Source organism: Toxotes jaculatrix, chromosome 22 (genome assembly GCF_017976425.1).
Source record: "Toxotes jaculatrix isolate fToxJac2 chromosome 22, fToxJac2.pri, whole genome shotgun sequence".
NCBI lineage: Eukaryota > Metazoa > Chordata > Actinopteri > Toxotidae > Toxotes > Toxotes jaculatrix.
The window spans coordinates 13,464,734-13,485,114 of record NC_054415.1 but is presented as its reverse complement, the minus strand read 5'-3'; the positions used below and the strand labels follow the sequence as shown (position 1 = coordinate 13,485,114).

The 20,381-nt window shown below is 41.2% G+C and overlaps 1 protein-coding gene across 1 annotated transcript in view; it reads left to right on the top strand.

The window, feature by feature from the left end:
- Positions 1-2,123: 2,123 nt before the first annotated feature.
- Positions 2,124-20,381, top strand: part of LOC121176579 (receptor-type tyrosine-protein phosphatase zeta-like) — a 44,896-nt gene continuing 26,638 nt past the window's right edge. Inside the window, exons 1-3 of the mRNA XM_041030670.1 lie at positions 2,124-2,157; positions 2,388-2,708; positions 18,678-18,746. Of these exons, the coding sequence (XP_040886604.1) occupies positions 2,124-2,157; positions 2,388-2,708; positions 18,678-18,746 (424 nt within the window). The remainder of the gene's footprint in view (positions 2,158-2,387; positions 2,709-18,677; positions 18,747-20,381) is intronic.

The window sequence follows — 20,381 nt, the reverse complement described above, 5'->3', positions numbered from 1 at the left end:
CACACACACACGCATACACTGATCAGCCACAACATTAAAACCTTTGTTTATGGCTTTTAATGTTGTGGCTGATTAGTGTTCGTATGCACAGAAACAATTACATGTTTTCAAGGACAAATGCAGCTTTTATTTTTTATTTTTACACGTAGTAATGTCTCCTGATGACTTCTTCTATTAAACTTTTAGAGAAAGAAATTGTCAGCAAACATTTCACTAGAAGATGTTTCCAAGCTACTTAATTGGTCCGTGAGTGTAACATAATGTTGATATTGATAGTAGTACAGCTAAGGTACAATAGTAGCACCCGACCAGTGCAGTTTTTAAGTCGTGAAGATCTTTTGCTTTGTCAAACTCAATTCAGAAATAAATGCTTTAGTCTACATGTCATAGAGACAGTTTAGATAATGGTCTTGCCGTCCTTAGAAACACCAGTGTAATGTTAAAGATGATGAAAGGAAGCTGTTGCATCTTTTCCAGAAGCTTCATTAAAACCTTATCAGTGTCTAATATATTTTGCTTGTCAGACAGAGCAGGGCCTAATACTTGATGTTGGTTGACCTAAATGAACTCCAGCTGACTTGTTGACTTTGTTCCTCTCTGGGTATGAGTGCACAGTCGGAGAGAGCAAACACGTAATCCATAATCCATAGCTGCCAGTGTGCAGGGAAAACAGAATCAGCTTTCCACAGGAACAGGATCTGAAAAAGCTCAGGATATTTTGCAGGAGGCGACAGCTCGCTGTGATCGTTCATCACACAGCTCGTGTCTTTACACCTGTCATTGCAGACAGTGACTCTTTGTGTATGAACATGTGTGTTTTGCTGAGATGACGTTGCTTTTGTTTTCCTTTTTCTCACTCTCATGTTGTATCATTTGGCTTCAGGTGAAAAGAGAAGCTGTGTGTGTATGAAAGTGTGTTTGTTTCCCATCGTTTGTTTGTTACATTAGACTCAATACGAGAGCATTTTTTTCTGGTAGCATTTACTATTTGTTTCTAATCTCTCTATTTTTGTTTGTAATTACAAAGACCAATTTTACAATCAACATGTTATTTCATAAGCCACGTGCACGTTCTCCTATGAACACACGCACACAAACAAATACACAGACTCATGTCCGGGCAGCACAGAGGCAGGGAGGATATTGTAACAAGCATCCCAAAATATGTTGGTCCAACAAGTGAGACAAGGCTCCCGCCTGAATTAAAGAGGATTATCTCTCGTAATTTATGCTAATTAATGCACACGGAGTAACGAGAGCAGCACGTTATTGTGTGAGTGAAGCCTGTCTCACACACGCTCACTCTCACAAACATTTAGAAGCTTCCACAAGTGTGTGTTATTGTACCACTGAAGCCTGTTGCTTGTGGAACTGCATTCATTCTTTTTCATAAGGCACATGCACGCACACGCACACACATAGTATTATGCCATTGTGTACTTCATGGGAATCTTGCCGTCCAATCACTGCCAAATACACACACTGAGTCCGCTGTGGGACAGTCCTGGCTCGGTTGGATCTACATTCTTGCTCCGTTATGTGATGCTTCTTCAACCCAGCAGACCGAAGCCTTTTCACTGCTTCATTCGAAATCTAGGAACACATAATGTGAGGTTTCTTCCTGATTCTTCTTAAAGCTTTTCAAGTAACTCAAGTGAAACCTCTCATGAAAAGTCATCATGAAATTTCCAGATACAGACCTGTAGATTGTCTGTGATGCTCAGCAGTAAGAGCAGAGATGTTAACCTTACCATACCTTTTGTTTGTTTCCTATGTCTTACTTATGTGTAGGGACTGCATATCTTATTTGCTATTATAATTTCCTATCAAGCACTTGTCAGATTAGATAGTGTGTAAATACAACAAAATATGGCCCATCATCCCCTTTATAAATACTGTAGCAATACATGATCATGACCATAGGAAAAATAAGGTCACTGCAACTCCAAATAGTGATGCATAGGATAAAATCTCGCAAATGAGTATAGATGTAATGACAGACCAATCTGATTTATGGTATAGAAATATTAGATTGTCATTACACTGACACTGTTGGAGACAAGTTCACAAAACGGCCATGAGTGGATGCCTATACTTCAGTATTGCTGCAGTATGGTCTTGTAATGCAAGTTCCCCCCAAACTCGGTGTTCTGTACGGTACGTACTGTAAAGATAGGAGAATCACAGCAGTCCCATGCTGCTGCCCTGGTAGATAAAAGCCTCTAAATCACAGCCGCATGCTGCAGACGCACATCATGTCCCTGTAGTAATATCATAAGAATATCACAGGAGCGATACAGTGATTTCCATTAAGGGCAGTGGGAGGCGCGCGCACACAGCCCGTCTCTTATTGCGATATACGCGAGTGCCCGTCCCTAATCATCCAGCCAGCCCTCGAGACCGCACTCCTCACACCAAATCCATCCTAACCAAGCTGAGCCGAGCCGAACCGCACCGCACCGCACCGCGCCGCGCCGCGCCGATCCGAGCCAAGCCAGTCCGAGCATTTAGCCCCTGCCGCCCCGCACAGAGGCAGCAGAGGAGGAACGATGAGCTGGTAGCGCATCTTTACGCACCAGAGCCGCCGTCCGTCCCTCATAAACCCACATTCTGCCTCTTTACGTTTAATATTCACTCCGAGACCATGGAGACGGCAGTTCCCAGGACCGATATTATCATTTCTCAGCTGCTCCTTTTCAGCCAAATAGGTAAGAAACTGAGAATGAAAAAAAAAAAACAAAAATCCTGATTTAATTGTCTGTATTGGCTGACATGTGATGCTGTGGACGTTTTGAACGCTGTCAAAGATTGAGCGGTGCGTCTTTTTTTTTTTTTTTTTTTAATCCCCTCGGATATTCTGAACACTTCAGTCTGTGTTTCAGAATTTGCAGTCTGCGCCAAAGAAAGATGAATTTTACACGAAGATGACATGTATTAAAACATGCATTTCCGACGTGAAAATTTGTTCCCACTATAAGGTCTGCCGCCAAATGTTCCTGTCCACTCAGATTTTTGTTTCAAGTGAATCCTCTGCAGCACATGCAGGGATTTTTCTGACCATGATTTGAACATGTTGAACCATTTTTTTTCTCCTCCCAACACAAGTTGAAGTATGAATGAAATGTAATGTGCAGTGTGACCATGCTCTGTGTTTACTGTTGGCTTTGGTTAATAAGGGATGTGGGGAATGTGCTCCAAATGCCCCCTCAGCCTCTGTTGAACTTTGATTGAGGCGTTTAGTCAGTGCTGCTTCGCATTTCTCTCAGAATCTTAGCCTGAGTTCCTGTCACAAAATCCATCTGATAATTTGTTATGTCGCTGATATTTTTACAGTAACGTTACAAAAGTGTTTGGAATGTGTTTGTGTCACATTGTCCTGAATTTTATATAATTAAATCAGTGCTCTTCGAGTCCTATACTTTACATTTATGATCGAATCGTAGTCATGTTTTATCACTTCGGATGCTTATTGTTCAGTTTAAATTGTCCATAGCTCTTCTTTGAGTAGAAAGAAATTTTTACCCTTGTGACCTTAGTGCGCCGCATGTCTAAATCTTTTCAGGAACAGCCTGAATGATTTTTTATTCAGTATGTGGGCTGCTCTGATTGACAAGTTTTGTTGAAAACATAATCAGTCAAGATAAATGTCAGCAGAGCAGATGTCAAATCTGAGATCCCCCTGTCCTCCCAAATATAGACTTCTAAGAGCAGGGCTTGGTTCTGATGTGAGTAATTGGGTTGCAGATGGGGAAGTAAGACTGGGGGAAGTATTTATTTATTTATTTATTACCTACTGTTTGTGCTCTAAGTCCCACATACATATTGTCTTCCATTCAGTAACAAGATGAATCATCTCTCCAAGTTTCATCACAGCCAGACTGGCAGTGGAGCAGTTATTTACAGTCTCTGTACAGCATCTATATTTTCCAATTATCACCACTTTATCAGATCAGTCAGTTCAGTCCTTTAACATAACGTCATGCAAAAATACACCGTCCCCCTGTCAAAGTTGGGGAGGGTAGTTTATTTCAGGTTATGTCAGTGGGCCTTGTGATATAAGGTTAAGACAGTAGCCCTGAAATATATCATTGTGTCCAATATGGCTTTGGAGCTCAGTTCATGCTCTCTGGGGGATAAAAACACAAATGAATCCACAATCAATTTCACATCAAGTCACTGTCATCGAGTTGGACATAGAGTCACAGAGTTGGACATAGAGTCACAGTGGAACCTGACTGATAAATTATCAGGGTCAATATGTAGGGCAGCGTAAGCAGCTGTGCTGGTGTATATGTAAGTGACACAGAAATAAGAAATATATGTTAAAGGAGGTTTTGAAACAGTCACACCATTACATAGTTTGTCCTCCAGAGAGCGCTGATGAGTACATTTTTCCAGGTGTAAAATGTCCCTCACTGTTCACTGTAGATCTTGGTAATAAAGCTTTTAAATAGAAAGATTCAGGCGATTTTCTTCATAAATGTTTATGTGGATAATATTGGCTGACATATTGTTACCAGATTTTTAAATCCTCAAATATTGATATTGGTATTTCAAATAGCATGCTAAAATGTCTAACTTGTCTGATTTTTAACATGGGTTATCGTCCTGTTCAAATAAAGTGCAGGAGACGAACCTCATGACATTCAGTTCAGGAGGCTGAGGTCAGAGGTTTCTGAACGTTTCCATGTCCCGAACACAAACTTGCGTGTTCCTATTTGATGAGATTTTGTGTGACCAGATTAACTCAGATGAGCCCATGGGATGTTTTTTTATTTCATATTTAATATAACTTGGTAGAGAAATAGACAAACGGTGATAGATTTGGTGAGTGAGCTCTGCTATTCCTCAAACCTTCCCTCGCATTTAAAGTGGTCGTTTCTAATCACACCCGGAAGCTGTTCCCTGTTATCCTAGATCCTAGATTGGACACAACTGATCTGAGATCATTTTCATCATTTTCTCATTGTTGTTGTTTGTTTTTGTTTTGTTTTTTTTTTTGTTTTTTTTTAAAGGCTCGGCTCAGTTCCATCTGATGCAAGTTGGTTCGTTTCCTTTCAAATGCTTATGTCAAAGGTGCTGTCTGTTTGTAGTTAACATACATAGAGAGAGAAAGATTGTCTCCTTTAGGGAGAGGAAATAGAGCATCCTCCAGCCATCTGTCCCACAATATGCCTGGACACCACTCAGAATCACACACAAACACATTTTCTTGCTTGGCCCTTTCAGTCACACTCTTCTATCCAAACATACACATACAAGTCACCGTGATGTTGTGAGAGCTCTCATTGTAGCTTTGTTTGTCCAAGCAGTTCACCAGTGCACACAGCCTTGTAGCTGAAGTCCTTCACTGTACCATATGCCTTTCAGCAGCATGGTTCCCTTTATACACTATACATCATGCATCTTACTTCTCAGTTGTTTCACACCTGCTGCCTGTCATTCCATATGTGCTGCTCTGCAGGAAAGGCTGAATTTCCGGTTTTGATGTAGGAATTTGACATTAAATACAAAAGTGTTGGAAACCCCTGTAACTCTGAGGTTTAGTATCCTGTGCTTCTGCTGGTTAGAGATTTAAAACTAATCTGATTCAGCTCAGCATGCTGGTTGTATCTGTGCTCTTCTTCTCTGGTGTTCATAACACTCGACACCAGACCCCAGACTTCAGTTTGTTTCACTAAGCTTTCCAAACAGGACAAATTACATCTGATGCTTTTTGACAATAATTGCTTGCGTTTGTTGGTTGTTTCCTGTTGTTTGCGGTGATACAGTTACACTCCTATCACATCGCATTAGATGACTCGCTGTTACAGTTTCAGGAGCATTGTTGCAATAATTTGATTCCACCAGCGCTCACAAGGCATTGGTCTCACTGCCTTAAATGACAAGTACACTTTTCATTGTCTCTGTACATTGGGTATGACTGTTTAGATATATTTTGATGAGTTGTTTAGCCGTGGGGATTGAATTGGAAGTGGTAGCAGATGCACTGTGGGATTGATAGATTGGTGGTGCATGGTGATGTGACACTGCCTGCATGCCATTGATCATTCAGCAGCTCAATAGACAGGCATGTACAGGCACCATTAATTGTTTTTGTGCATATATGTATAAGACCGATTTCCCAGAAACATTTGTGTGTTTTTACCATACATGGATGTAATAGTTTTAATACCAATATTAAGTTTTTGAACAGTTTGCACCAACTGATCTTATTGAAATTTCCCTAATTATAAAAATCTCAGCATCAAATAAGTAGCACGAGCTCTCTATACATTTCCCTAAGAAATTCTGGCCAGCATACCACCATACATGATGTGTTATGTTTAATGTGAGTTCAGTGATCATATGTTCTCCTTGTGAGATACCATCTGGCCACCCAGTGCACTCAGAGCATTTGAACCAGAGGGGTTGCATCCGGTGGCATAATAGGATGCCTGATGGTGTAGTAGTAATTGCCTACAAAATACTGGCACACACATTCTGGCACACACACAGCATACTGAATGTGTAAATCCACAAATGATATGAAGAGAGCAGCGATGACATACAGTCAGAAAGTGTCTGTCTCCTGTGAGTTACAGTAAATTATGCCTTACCAGTAAATGTGCTTACGACAAAACAAAGCTGCTGACAAAAAGATTAGCATCCATAGTGGTGGGTTCAGTCGATTTCATCAGAGAATCTAACAAGTGTCTGCACCTCAGTCATGTTAACGTTCAGTCTGAGTCTCATTTCACACATCTACCAAACTGATACTAGGGACACACTGAGCTGACTTTTTCTCTCCCAAAAAATGTTCCAATTCAAAATAACTCAGCATATCTGCTGGTACCAGTGTGATACCATTGCTCTCTTTTCCCCAAATTTAAAATCTGTATAACAGCTTGAACCTCACTGTGTGGAACACATTGGGATAAATAAGACAGTTATTATACACCTGGATCCTGTGGTGCAAATATGCCTATCACTGTGACTGAATGGATGTCACGTAATACAAGAAAGAGTGAATTTTAATCATGACATTGACAAAGAGACTGTGGATGTGAATGTGGATCAGCCTCATCTGGCCAATATGCCATCCATTTAATAAGGTCAGTAACAGGGACCCAGGCAGTCTGATGCATCCTTAACTTAAACATTATTGTTTTTTAATGACTGAAATACCACAGTAATTAGGGTCTTGCTGACTGTCACTCTAAAGCTGCATTATAAGCAACTTTTTAGCAGAACTGGCAAAGTCTGAACTCTTAATCATGCTGAAATCCTCTGATATGATACGATAAGAGACTGGTCTGTTAACTTAGGGACATTGGCACCGACATCATATATCACTGCAGCTTCAAATACACATTCAACAGTGTCCATGCCAAAGTGTGGACTCATATTTTGTGAACCACGACTGTTTATTTAATTCTTCAGCTCCTCTTTTCTCTGACTGTATATATGTGAGATATAATTGTGTGTCTCCCTCCTTTTAGCTTTAACTCCATGCTTAAGATGAGATTATGTGTGCACTAAGTTACACACACACACACACACTCACACAGTGTGATGGAGTCAAGCTCTGTAAACCAGCCAAATAAAAATCTTCGCTGAGGGAAATAAATCTTGTTAGCAAGATTTTCCAAAGCCTTCTTAACCGTCTGGTTTTAGCCGAAAAAATATAATCAGATTTCTTTTTTTGGCATTCAGATTTGAGAGATGAAGATATTGTTTCTTTCTAAAATTTCTTAATACAGATCCTCAGTATGAGGCAAAATGTTTTTGAGTTTTGTATTATTATTTGAGTACTATGCATACTTTATATCTCATCTCTTATTTTGAAAACCAAACTTGAATGTATTGTGAGTGTACTGATAGAAGTGGGTTGCACTGTTATCGTCACCACAGTGTTGGCATTGCTAAAAACCCCAGATGTTACATTGAATAATTGATTGCCTGCTTTCTGCTGTGATATTTTGTCTTCCTTCCTCTGTCTCTCCCTCCTCTCTCGACTGGTTTTTTCGTCTGGCCTCTCCATCTAAAGCATTTTATTCATAAGTGCTCTTATTCTTTAATCCACTTAGCTGCAGTCTGCTCTTAGTGTGGCAGCGTACGGTCACAGTTATTTTAGAGCCAATCTGTGCCACAAGGACAGCTGGATATCTGTGATGCTGAGCAGCCTGGACAGGGAACTCAGCTCAGTGAACGACTTACGTCACTCAAAAGTTTCTTCACTAGTTACTGTGGTCGCTGTCCTTAGTGGTGATTGGTAGACGTACAAAGTCTCACAGGTAAGGAGCAGACGCAAACATAAGCCTAGTTCTGGTAACAAAAACAGTGGGTGGGTCTCAAACAGCTCCTGCAGTGTCGTCCACTTCTCTGCTGTTGAATAACTAACAGACAGAAGAAGTAGCGAGGGATAACCAGCAGAGGAGCCTAAGGTAGAAAAGGAGGATGGTGGGATGGCGGAGAACAAAGGGTGAACAGGGGAGGAAGAGTGAAACTAAGTCGCTGAAACCACAAAATGCCAATGTTCTCTCTGCGGTCTCTCCAGCTGAGGAGGTCTGTCTGAAGTTACAGCAGCTGACAATGGCCGTCTGTCTCTGTCTGTGCCTTCATACAAAAGCCACTGTTGTGCTTTTAAAAGGCTGGCACCAAGGACTGAGGCTACCGGAGAGGGAGAGAACCTTATTACCACTCGGCTGGCCAGCTGATGGGCATATGAGACTTTTACCTGTTCAACACACACATACAGAGACACACATAGACACACTGCAGCTTTCAGGGCAATAGCTCAGATGTTAGTGTAAAGTTGGGGAGGTGCTAAAGTGATAATTAGACTATTTACTGAAATATAATTGGATGCATGGGCTGCTTATAGAACTATTTCATTTATATTCATGTTTCCATACTATGGAGCAGTGGTTGATCAATGAATAAAGACGTTCCCTCCACAGTGTGTCACATCCAGAGGGTTTCTCTGTTGTATAGGATTGTTCTTTCTGTCATGGTGCCTCTGTGGTTCACCCGTCACCCTGTTGTCTTGCAAATTTTGCAAACACTATGATTCAAAGCCTTTGTGTAGCATCTATAGACCTACATCAGAGGTCAGACAGGTCACGGCTGCACTGAGGCTCACCCCAGTGCACTGCTCCTGTGACTTTACCTTGTTCTGTTGTGTAGTGTAGCTTATGTTGTTTGAGTTTGATTATTACTTGTCTACTGTAGAATGTCAACAATGAAGCAATGCACAATACTTAAAGAGTCATTGTGCAACTATTTTACCTCAGAATTCCAGCTTCAAAATCATTTTGATGGCGTGTGATAGGGAGAATGGCTCCTCTTTCATTCTCACTCCACACCTGTTCTTGCACTATGTGACTTGGTTTCAGTGGGTACGAGATGTCACACAGAGCACTGCGCCACACACCACCAACTGTGGGTCTTCTAGCTATTAGAAGCAGCTAGCTCTGTATTTTCAGCACGGACATCATGGCAGAGATGAAGAGACTTTTTTTTCTGGTGTTGTATAGGATGCAGTGGTGCTTAGAGGTGCAATGATTAGTTGATTAGATGATTAATGACTGAAATGAAAAAATGCTGACAGACAGAAGACAGGAGCCTTTGTTGAAGCATTGGCCAAGTTTCTCAAATTAGAGAGTTCTGGTTTTTACTTTGTATGTGAGAACCCGACTGTGAAAAGCAATCTGAATGAAAGTTAGAGAGTGAGATGCATAGAGTATTACAAAAATGTTCAAACCTGCTTTTCTTGAAGTGCTGTCAAATATTCCTTTTATTGTTCAGAGAATTTCTGAGTTCAAAGGGAGAAACAAAGACAAAAATTACACCTGAAAGTCGGCTTTTTTTTTTCCTCTGTAAAAAGTTGACATTTTGCTGCAGTGCTTTCATCTCATTAAGCTGCAGGTACGTTTGTTAATTTAGGCGGCGGTGAGGTTAAGTGAGAACCAAAACCAATTGGCTTGATGAAAGTTAATGGAGGTTTGTCAAGCGTGGAATTCAGAGACGGGCGGAGTGGAAGTTAACTCGATCGTGCACAGGACAAACTTTCTTTTCCCAGTGAGAAAGTTCATCAGGGGGCTGCAACTGTGACCAATTGGTGGGTGGAAAGTTGATTAACCCCCACCCCCACCAGCCGACCACCCTCCTTAGTCTCACACACACATTTCAATCTGTGGGTGAGCACTTGTTAGTAGTGTTCCCTCCAAGATGCACGCATGGATACACACACGCTCTAAAATACCACTCTAATGCATATGTGTGAATGTACAAACATACATGTGTGCATGCTCTTATGTCTGGGATGTCAGGGTTATGTTATATATACCTGTGTCTTTGTGTTATTATCCCTTTTTGTGAGCGTGTGTGTGTGTGTGTGTGTGTGCTGCCTGCCAGACAAGTGAGGAATTGGGGGCGTGACCCTGCACTGAAAGATAGAGAGGCAAGGGGATGGTTTTGTATCCATGGCGATAGAGAGAGTCAGAGCAGGAAGCCGACAGGAAGTCAGGGTGTTCCACGCGTCTTTGGGGGGGCTCTTCCGTTGTCATGACGCTGTGAGCTGTTGTCATGGAAACTCTGCTGATTGAGTCTGAATGCTCATGGAAAACATGTTGACTGAATTCCTCAATGAAAGTATATAATCCACAGCCTCAACACTGGGCAATGAGAAGCTTTAGTGTTTTTTTTTTTTTTTTTAAGTTACACTGCTGAACTGTCAGTTAAACACAGCATCTCTGCTCTTGGTCGTTAAACTCAAAACGTTTAATATTAAACAAAACTAGGACAGAAAATGGTAAAGCAAAAGAAATTCCGTCAGCTGTTTTATGAAGCTAAATGTCTTCATTTTATCTTTGTCTTTCTTTGTGTAGCTTTCTGTGTTCTTCTTCGACTGAGTACAACAGCAGTGGACTTCAGTCTCTGCTCTCCTCATTAAAGAGTGATCAATGCTTTCAGAGACCAGAAAATCTTAAAGATCTTTTTTTTCCCCCCACCAGAAGCTGCTGTATTAGTTTGCAGCTGTTTGCTCCACTGAATGACTACAGGACCACTAATCACATACACTACACACACACACATACTGTGCAGTATTTTCACAATTTGCACTGAGCAGATGGAAACGGTGCATCTCACTGCTCTAACTATGCAGGCAGATTAGTGAGACACACACACCCATGCACACACACAGTCCCCTCATGACTTAAGTGGACATGTACAGTCATACATGCTCAGCAGAACTTGCAGCCTGCACACACAGAGATCACACAACAACCACTAGGGAGTGAGCAATTGGGTTGTAACATTATACATGCACACATACATAGACACACACAGGCGTGTGCCAACTGGCAGGCTTCCTTCAGTGCCCTGAGCTGTCTCCTTCCTGTGTCCGTGTGTCCTACATGACATGTAGAACACACTGCTTACAGTTTACACATGTATTATGTTTTAATTTATCTTTTTTGACGATTGTGTGATTGTGTTACCTTATTTGTCAGATACATTGGTATGTGTGTGTGTTTAAGCATGTGTCTCTGTGTCTATGCTCGTCTTTTATTCATAGCTTTTTGATAAGATACGTCCTGCCTGCCTGGTTTGATTTTTAGCTCGAAGCAGAGATTTGAGGTCAGACCCCTGCAGGGCCTCCACCACTCACAGCTCATGAGAAATATCTTAGCTCCAGGGTAAACTTTGCAGGAAACGCGCTCATCCATTCCCCTAACTCCTGGCTTTAACCCAAACTCGGGGTGATTGAAGTGGAATTGGACGGCTTGGAAAAAAAAAAAAGTCAAGGTGTAACAGGAAAATGCACTGAAGAGGAAACACCATTTCACTTAGCAACATTCAGCTCAAGCCCAATGAAAAAGACAAGTGACAAGAGCTCTCTTGCTGCTTGCTTGAAGAAGTACAGTTCAGGTATGAACCACTGACATGTAGGCCGACCTTCTGTCAGCAGGCAAAACGTGACTTAATCAGACAAAAGTCATTTGCCATTATACATTATACATTATACATATACATTATACATTCACAGTGATCTGGGTGCGTCCTTTCATGACCTCTTCATTTTTAAGAATGAGCAAAATACTGATGTTCAAATGCAGCACTTTGTTTAGCTAAATGAATGCAACACTTAATACCTGTTTTTAGTCCAAGCAAGTTTAACCCAGAGCAGCTCTGCTTGCATCTCTCTCTGACTCATTCTGTCACTCTAGGTATTATTCATGTAAATATATGGCGTACTGGAGCGTAATGGGTTTCAGTAAAACAAAGGATCAGATATGGGTCTGGCCTCAGACTGTATATGTGATACCAATTAAATAAAAAAAAAATATACAAGGTCTATTTGCTCAGCCCACCAATCACTTTTCGGTTGTCACCAGTGTGTTTTTGGTTGAAGCTGAGCAGAGTTTTGAATATCAGAACAGTTTGGTTTTATTGGGCTTTTCTGGGGCCAAAGGTCTGCAAAGGAGATTTGTGATACCCCATCTGGTTGGGCGTATTGGGGTGTTACCTGACACTGTGTGTGTGTGTGTGTGTGTGTGTGTGTGTAAGTTTACGTGCATGTGTGTGTTTTTTAACCCCAGCAGCTGTTCAGCTGCATTACCACCTCCAGCACAGGGCCCCAGATTCTCACGGTCACCTCCAAACCCACACACAGACACACACACAGACACACAACTGACTACCTTGTCCCCACCAGAACAACTGGAGTGCAAGATGCTACACACACTCTGTAACACACACACACACACACACACACACACACACACACACACACACAGATTCCAGTGATAGGCTTGTCTGATAAGGTTTTATATTGCGGCTTTAATACTGTCGAGTCCCTGTGGAACAATGCTCAGTTTGTTTAGCACTCAAACAATATCCTCCATTTAATATGGAGCCTAATCTCGTTAACTCATAACCTCCGTGCTGCTGGACTTCACTGTGAGACTTTGCTCATTCAACCGGACAGAGGAGATGAAGGGGACACGTCTTTCTCCTGCTGCAGCATTAGCAGCAAGGCACAAATGGACCATAAAGGATCCCAAAACGCCTAATCAAATTTATGGTTTTAAAGTTGCATTAGGAAATGTTCACTATCCAGACTATAAATCATAGATCCTCTCTCTCTCTCTCTGTGCTATGCTTCGACTTGGCGTGTAATCATGCTGTTAATGGTTCTGTGCATAGCTTCTGATGTGACACACAGAAAATCAGACGGCGGCTGACAAAAGTAAGATGTGGCAACAGAAACACTGAGATAGTGAACGAGGGAGAAGTCAGGCGTACTAATTTAACCAGCTGACACTCACGCACAGCTGAATGCTATATAAGTTATAGTCTGGCCCCTGGAGGTATGTGCCTGCATGTGTGTGTGTGTGTGTGTGTGTGACTCTGAGGTCAACAGGTGCCATGTTTTCTGTGTTTATCTATGATCAGTTATAGCAGTTGTTGTCTCATGGTCCTTTCACTTAGCAAAATATATTTAACAGTAGTTAGTTATTGATAGGCCACTGTGGGAATTCTGCTCATTATGTGATTGCAGATAGATGTACTGTGCTGTTAGCTGTAGGCAGATTGCTGTTGCTAGTGAACACCTATTTTCATATAAAAGCCTAATTCTGAGATTTACTCCCATGCTTTTTTTTTTTTAGTTTATCCATAAGGGCTTTATTACGGCCAAGTGTAAATATTGTAAATTTGGATAAATTATATTATTATATTATTGTTATTTCAATACATTTTTCTACCAATGCTCCTGTGGTTGCCAATTACCTTGTGGCTCAGGTAGATGTACTGACACCATACTGACACTTGTCATTTTGAGATAGGTGAACAAATGACAAATGCTATCATTTTTCTAGCAAAGGCAGTTTTCTTATAAGTATCAGCCTTCAGACTAAACCCTTCCTGGATGGATAAATTTACAGAACCTCGCAGACACTTTCCCTCTCGTGTATTGCACGAGAGGGAAACACACAGGCTTTTCTGTCCCTGAAGGAACACAGGGTTTCATGTAATAAGACAACAGTAATCACATCCATTGCTAAAAATCAGTTTGTGGCGCTGTAAACGCATCCGATGAATTATTCCCTGATCTCAGGGATTCAGGCTAAATCAGCCCCAGGAGTCCTGTAATCCAACACCGTGCTATTCATCAGTGTTCAGCTGGGACCGGCTCACTTATCCCAGCAATAATAACACAGAGCCAGCTTCAGTGAATCCTCCTTGCAGCGTCTCCATCCTAAAAAGCCAGCCAAGGCTGTTTGGTGCATTTAGTTTAAAAATCCACCCAAAGACTAGCTACTGTTTGACTCAGATTAAATGCGGTTATAACACAGGCAGAATTTTAGATACCATTGATCCAATACACAGCAAGGGTTCACAAGTAGAGCAGCTACTGTAGCTCTGTTTTTTTGCCCATACATCTCCATTTGATGAAAAGCAAGAAGTTCATGCCCTGTATCTGGGGGTCATTGAAAGGCCTTCAAGGAAACATAAGAAATCATAAGAAACTGAAGAAGTCTAAGACCAAGGGCAAGTGGATACACCAAACCAGTAAATTTAACGGTAAAGTAAAATAAAAACAGAATCAGTCCTGGAATGAGCTGAACATGATGGATTGATGTAAGAGGATCTGAGGGGACACAGCAGCCTGTTGGGAGGGTGAGAGTAGAAAGGTTGAAATATCATCACCTTTGCCTTTGTGATTTTTATTATTTTTAATAAAAAATATTTTATATTTTATTATTTTATTATTTCTTCAAAAAGAAAAACCTGGTCTGAGAAAAAATAGTGGCAGAAACAGCAGATCTGTGTGGAGAGGAGACTTTAACGTTCCTCACATTAATAAAGTTTGAGGTTTGAGGTTTGGTGCTCTTATAATTAAGTCATCTCATTGCACCTTCTTTCTTTGTGATGCTTTAATGACACTGGGCTGGATGTAGCACCACAATCTGATCATCTCAATGTTCACAACTAATAATATTGGCATAACAGTAGTGCATGGAAACACACATGAATTTGTGTTTTCTTTTGCAGATTTGCTGAAAATGTTATTAAAATTTGGACAGAAACCCTGTTATTTTATTCATCACTGTCAATCTCATCTGCATTTTGTCAGTCAAGGGCTTAAAATACCGACTCTATGATTTAAGTGGCATACTTGTAAGATCAGATGTCACTTTTATTGGGAAGTGCCTCAAATACTGAAAAGTCCTTTGCCATTATAGGGATTTTAACATGCACCTGATTGACAAGCGAGAACTAACGATCTTCAGTTGTGTGTTGCCTCAACACGTTGGCACCGTATTAAATGTTTATATGAGTGGTGCTCTTGTAGTAAATTATTCTCAGTGACTGACACTTCAGTATGAGAGTATCAGGTGTCTGGCTGACACACATCCTCATTTGGCATTTCATTTCACTTCATTACTCTGTCCCACACTGACAGCCGTGGACTCATCATCACTCTTGCCACAACGTGGGGCACAGTTCAGGCAGGGCTGAAGCATATTTTTGTCACAGACTCATAACTGTAAACCCGTGCTTTATCCCATCAGTTCTGGGGTTGTCCTTGATTCGGGCACTGAAGATAGCTGTGTGAATGTGTGAGGATGAAGCAGAGATTTGATGGAAAGCTGTGGGTCCGTGGACCTTTCCCATATCAATAAAACACCATACATAGAAATTTCTTGTTGTTGCAGCAGTCACCTAAACCTTTAATGTCAGGTCTCCGTGGCCTCCCGGGAAATCCGATAAAGCAGATAGAGTGCAGATGGGTGGAATAAAACAGTGATTCAGCTGTGAGCTTCATGCATGACCAACCTGCAGCAATGAAGTCCCATCACTGTCTGCTGTGCTCTTAAAGCTGAGCACCGGTGTCTCTTTGCTCCTGGCTCTTGGCCTGTGCAGCACTGGCTCATCGCCTGGCTCCCCCCCTATGACTGACAGCTCCTGTATGTGTGCAGTGGCTTACTACGAGCCCACCACTGCTTTAGAGATGTGACACTTGCCTGTGTGACCTAAAATGTCCATCAAAAACTAGCAGATGACATTTTGGAGGGGTTAGGGTTAAGGGTCACCAGAAAGGGGTCACTAGAAATGAAGGCGAGAGAGGCAGCTCAGGTCCCTGACTGGATTTGAACCTGGTTCATAGTCAGCGTCGTAACACAGAAGACACAAGGGTACTGTGGCAGCTATACTTTTTTTGTTTTTTAATTTAAAATTATGTAAACTGTTATGTAAATTTCTTGCAGTCACATACTTTATTTTAGATCTTTGTGATCCCTGACTCAGATATATGAAGGTAAAATGTAGGGGATTAGAGTTTCGTTCCGTCAGAGCCGGTCAGAGCTCCCTAAACAGAACATGTTCAAAACCTAAAAATGAAATGTAAGACAAATTTCACGCTGCCTTCTCACATTCCTGCTCTGTCTCACTTAACTGAATCAGTTTGGTTGAAACGTTAAAGACACCCCAGGTTGTGTAGACATGTTGAAAACCGCAGGTTGGAGCAACAAAATCAATTACCTTCAGCTGCAATGTGTAACAAAGCAGCCCAGACACAGTGGTTGGGTAAGAGGTGTAATCCATCACTGTCGAAGAACTGACTTGGCCAACTCGTTTCTGTGAGCGCAGCTTCACTTAGACGCGTCAAAGAAACTTTTATTTGATAATCACGTCAGGATACATCAGCTGATCGAAATGAATTAAGGGTAACAGACATCAGCTGGTGCATTTGATTTTACTTTTGTAAATGTGGACTGTGGCCAGGTGCAGTTAGAAGACAGGTAACATGAAGAGCAGGTGCATTTAATGCAACACAAACACAGACTGAAAGTAAATCAGCCAGGTGAACACAAGGGAAAAAATATGTTTGACATACATGTATTATATATTCCAGAATTTCTTTTTATTAATTTAATTTTAAATGAACTTTTAATGCATTTCCACTATTTTCATTATTCAGTTCTCATGTGTAAAAGTAAATTTAAAATCCATTCCAACTGATCAATGTTCTTTCAGGCCATCCTGATCCTTAGTGTGTGTGTGTGTGTGTGTGTGTGTGTGTGTGTGTGTGTGTGTGTGTGTGTGTGTGTGTGTGTGTGTGAGTGTGAGTGTGTGTGTGTGGGTCTGTGTGTGTTGCTGTTGTGGGTTGCCAAGGGCAAATTAGATTAAAATCCCTCACAGTGTAATGTTAATGAAGCCATTATTGACGGCCCAATCCCGCAGTCAACACCATTCTTCGCTCTTTCCCCCTTTTCCCTGCTTTCATTCATTTCTCTCATCAGTCTTTCCTCCTTTGTGCCAATGTGAATGTAATCATCAAATACACAGAATTTATAGAGAGCAGTCTGAATGATGGTGGTAAAGACTGGTGCACATCCAACTTTCCTCTTTTGCTTCTCTTTATTTAAGTCTTTCTTTCTTTATATGATCCACTTCCACCGATCAGCCACAGCATTTAAACCACTTACTGGTTTTAATGTTGTGGCTGACTGGTGAGTGGGGTGGGATGAACAGCCAGTCCTCAGTAAGGTCTGTAATAAAACTGGTCCTCACAAACATAGGAGTGCAAGTGCACACACAGACACATCTGTCTATTTCATGATAGTAATTTTCACTCAGGGACAGTGGAGGATACAATGATGTATGAAGCCACACACGAGGACGATTTGGTGTGTGTAACTGTGTGAATGCTACTTGCTAGCTTTGTGTTCCTCCCTGGCCATCTCCTTTTGCTCCTTGATGTATAAGGACACTGAATAACGAGTGTGCACACACACACATACACACACTTTCCTCATTCTACCTCTATTTAAGTCTTTCTCTCTGTTTTGACTTTCTTTATACCCATGATGTATGCATGTGTATTAACTGTGATACTGTAAAGCACTTCAAACACAAACAGATGGCCTATGTCATGTCATGTTTTCTGTGGAGTCAAAACTAGTCACTTAGACAACATACACAATCTGGCAAAGCTCCGTTGCTGAGCTACCCCCCGTATAGAGAGGAAGAAGAATCAGGGCTCACATGCTAATACAGAATACACAGTATAAAAACTCATCATAAAGGGACTGGCATAAGAAAATAAGTAAATAGAAAGTAAAGGGAGTAAAACAATACATCCTTTTGTTTTTTTTATCTTTAGCTGCAGATGTCTAAAACCTGTCCCCCACAAAAAGATGAAAGCCCTGTGTTGAGTCAGATTTAGGTCACGGACAGCTATCATCATAGCCCCAACATTACGTCTGTCCATGTGGCACAGATGAACTTGGTATAATCCCATTGTTTACTGTACACAGCAGCAGGATAAAAACACAGGATAAACTACTGCACATACACTGATCAGTAGCAACATTAAAACCAGTTATTGGTTTTAAGGCTGTGGATGAATGGTGCATATACAACACAACACAGTGACATCAAATATGACAGTGTTTGTATGTTTGGCTCCTTCCAGTCAGAGATGAAATGTCAGTCTGTCTCCTCGTAGGCTAAATAGTTATGAAATGTATCCCCTAAATAACAGGAGAAGCTTGTCACTCATATATCAATACCACACAGCAGCTGGTCTGGTCTTGGTGTCACCTGTCAGTCATTTCTGTGTGTTTTTGGAAATGCAAAATGACACTAATGATCTCTTTGTCTCTGTCTCTCTCCTGTAGTTGTGGCAGCAGAGCCGTTGGTCCGAGGCCTGAGGAAACTCCCTGAAGATATTGACTGGTCGTACTCAGGTCTGTATGAGCCAGCTGTTAATTTTTTTTCATTTCCTGTCCTTGCAATTGTAAAATATGTTCAAGGGTCATGCGACTGGTGACATAAGCTCTCAAAAAGATTAGAGTTTTACAGTTTTTTCAGTGGAGGTGTTATTTTGACAGAAGTGGGATTTTTAGGAGTGCACAAGCTTGTAAATAAGTTGTAGTTAGATAGTAAATACAAGTAGTAGTTGAAGTTATAAATAGGGGGCAACAGGTCTTCATAAAGGAGGAAATTCAGAATAAAATAAAAAATAAACAGCATTTTCTTAATTTTCTTGATTTCTATTATTTAGAAATAATGAAAATAATAAAAGATAAACATAAATCGAATAAGAGCATTGTACAATGCAAACACAGAACTGTTTCTATAGGATCTTCAATAGCTGAAACTTGATTGTTCAACCATTAATCAGGAAGAGTAAAATGGAAAATCCCAACGATCATGTTGCCCTCTGTTAACCTTTCAAAATCACTCAGACACTTTCCAGAGCAGACAGTACAAGAGACAGTTATATCAGACTGTTAAATGTCAGCCCCAACAGTCTAAATATCACATGAACTGAACGAATTATCTGTTGGCATCTCCCGTGGGAGAGCCTTGATCTGCCTCAGACCATATGGTTAGCTAACTCAGCACGGAGGCCGTGCTGGGCTAAGCCGTGGTCCAGCAGAAACAAAGACAGTAATGGTCCCAGAGGGAGAGATTAGCTTCTTAGTGGTCTGGGAGAATCAGGATGAGCGATCAGGCTCAACAGGTCCTCAACAGACTAACCACAGAGCCATTAAACTTATTAACCTGCACTCCAAATGGTGATAACTGACACATCGTTTGAGTCACATAATATGATGCATCACACTGCAGGCAAACGGTGGACACATCATTCCCCCAGAGCCACCATGTGTAAAATACACCCTCTTGTACAAGCCATTTTGGTCAGTAATTAACCAACCAACTGGAACTTCCTCTTGCATGACTGTGAATTAAAAGAGCAGCTTATTCGCTGAGAAGTTGTTGATGAGTTCAGGTTGTTCACTTATAGCTGGAACAGGTGCACTAATAAATTCAGATGGTCTCAGGTAAGAGCCAGCAATTATTCAAATTCCAAGAAACATATAAAATCATGTTCTGATTTGATGAAGATGCTGTTTTAACCTTAAAGCTATGCATACGTTGTGTCGGGCAGTACTACAGTTAACCACAACATGTCAAATGAAACTTGAATTACATTAAAACACGCTCACTACAGTTTATAACGGATCTTTCGACAGTAGCCATGTGCCAAATTAGACCAGGGAGCTGCTCAAAGTGCAAGACGGCCAACCGAAATTTCTGACATGCCAGAAATTCATCATCCACTTGTCCAACAGTCAGATCTTTAATTGCTTGGGAAATTACTCAGACATCGTTCAGGCAATTACTCAAATCGCAACCCCCCTCCCACCCCCACACCCATCTCCAAACTGAACATCAAATGACAGCCGATCCGGCTGAGATTGGGCCCAATTCTGTAATTAGCTGAGAGTGAGAGTGGGGCTTAATCTGTATGTGTGTCTGTCTGCCTGCCATAACATGACTTGTAGTGACATTTTGAGCAGCCAGTAACAATCTTT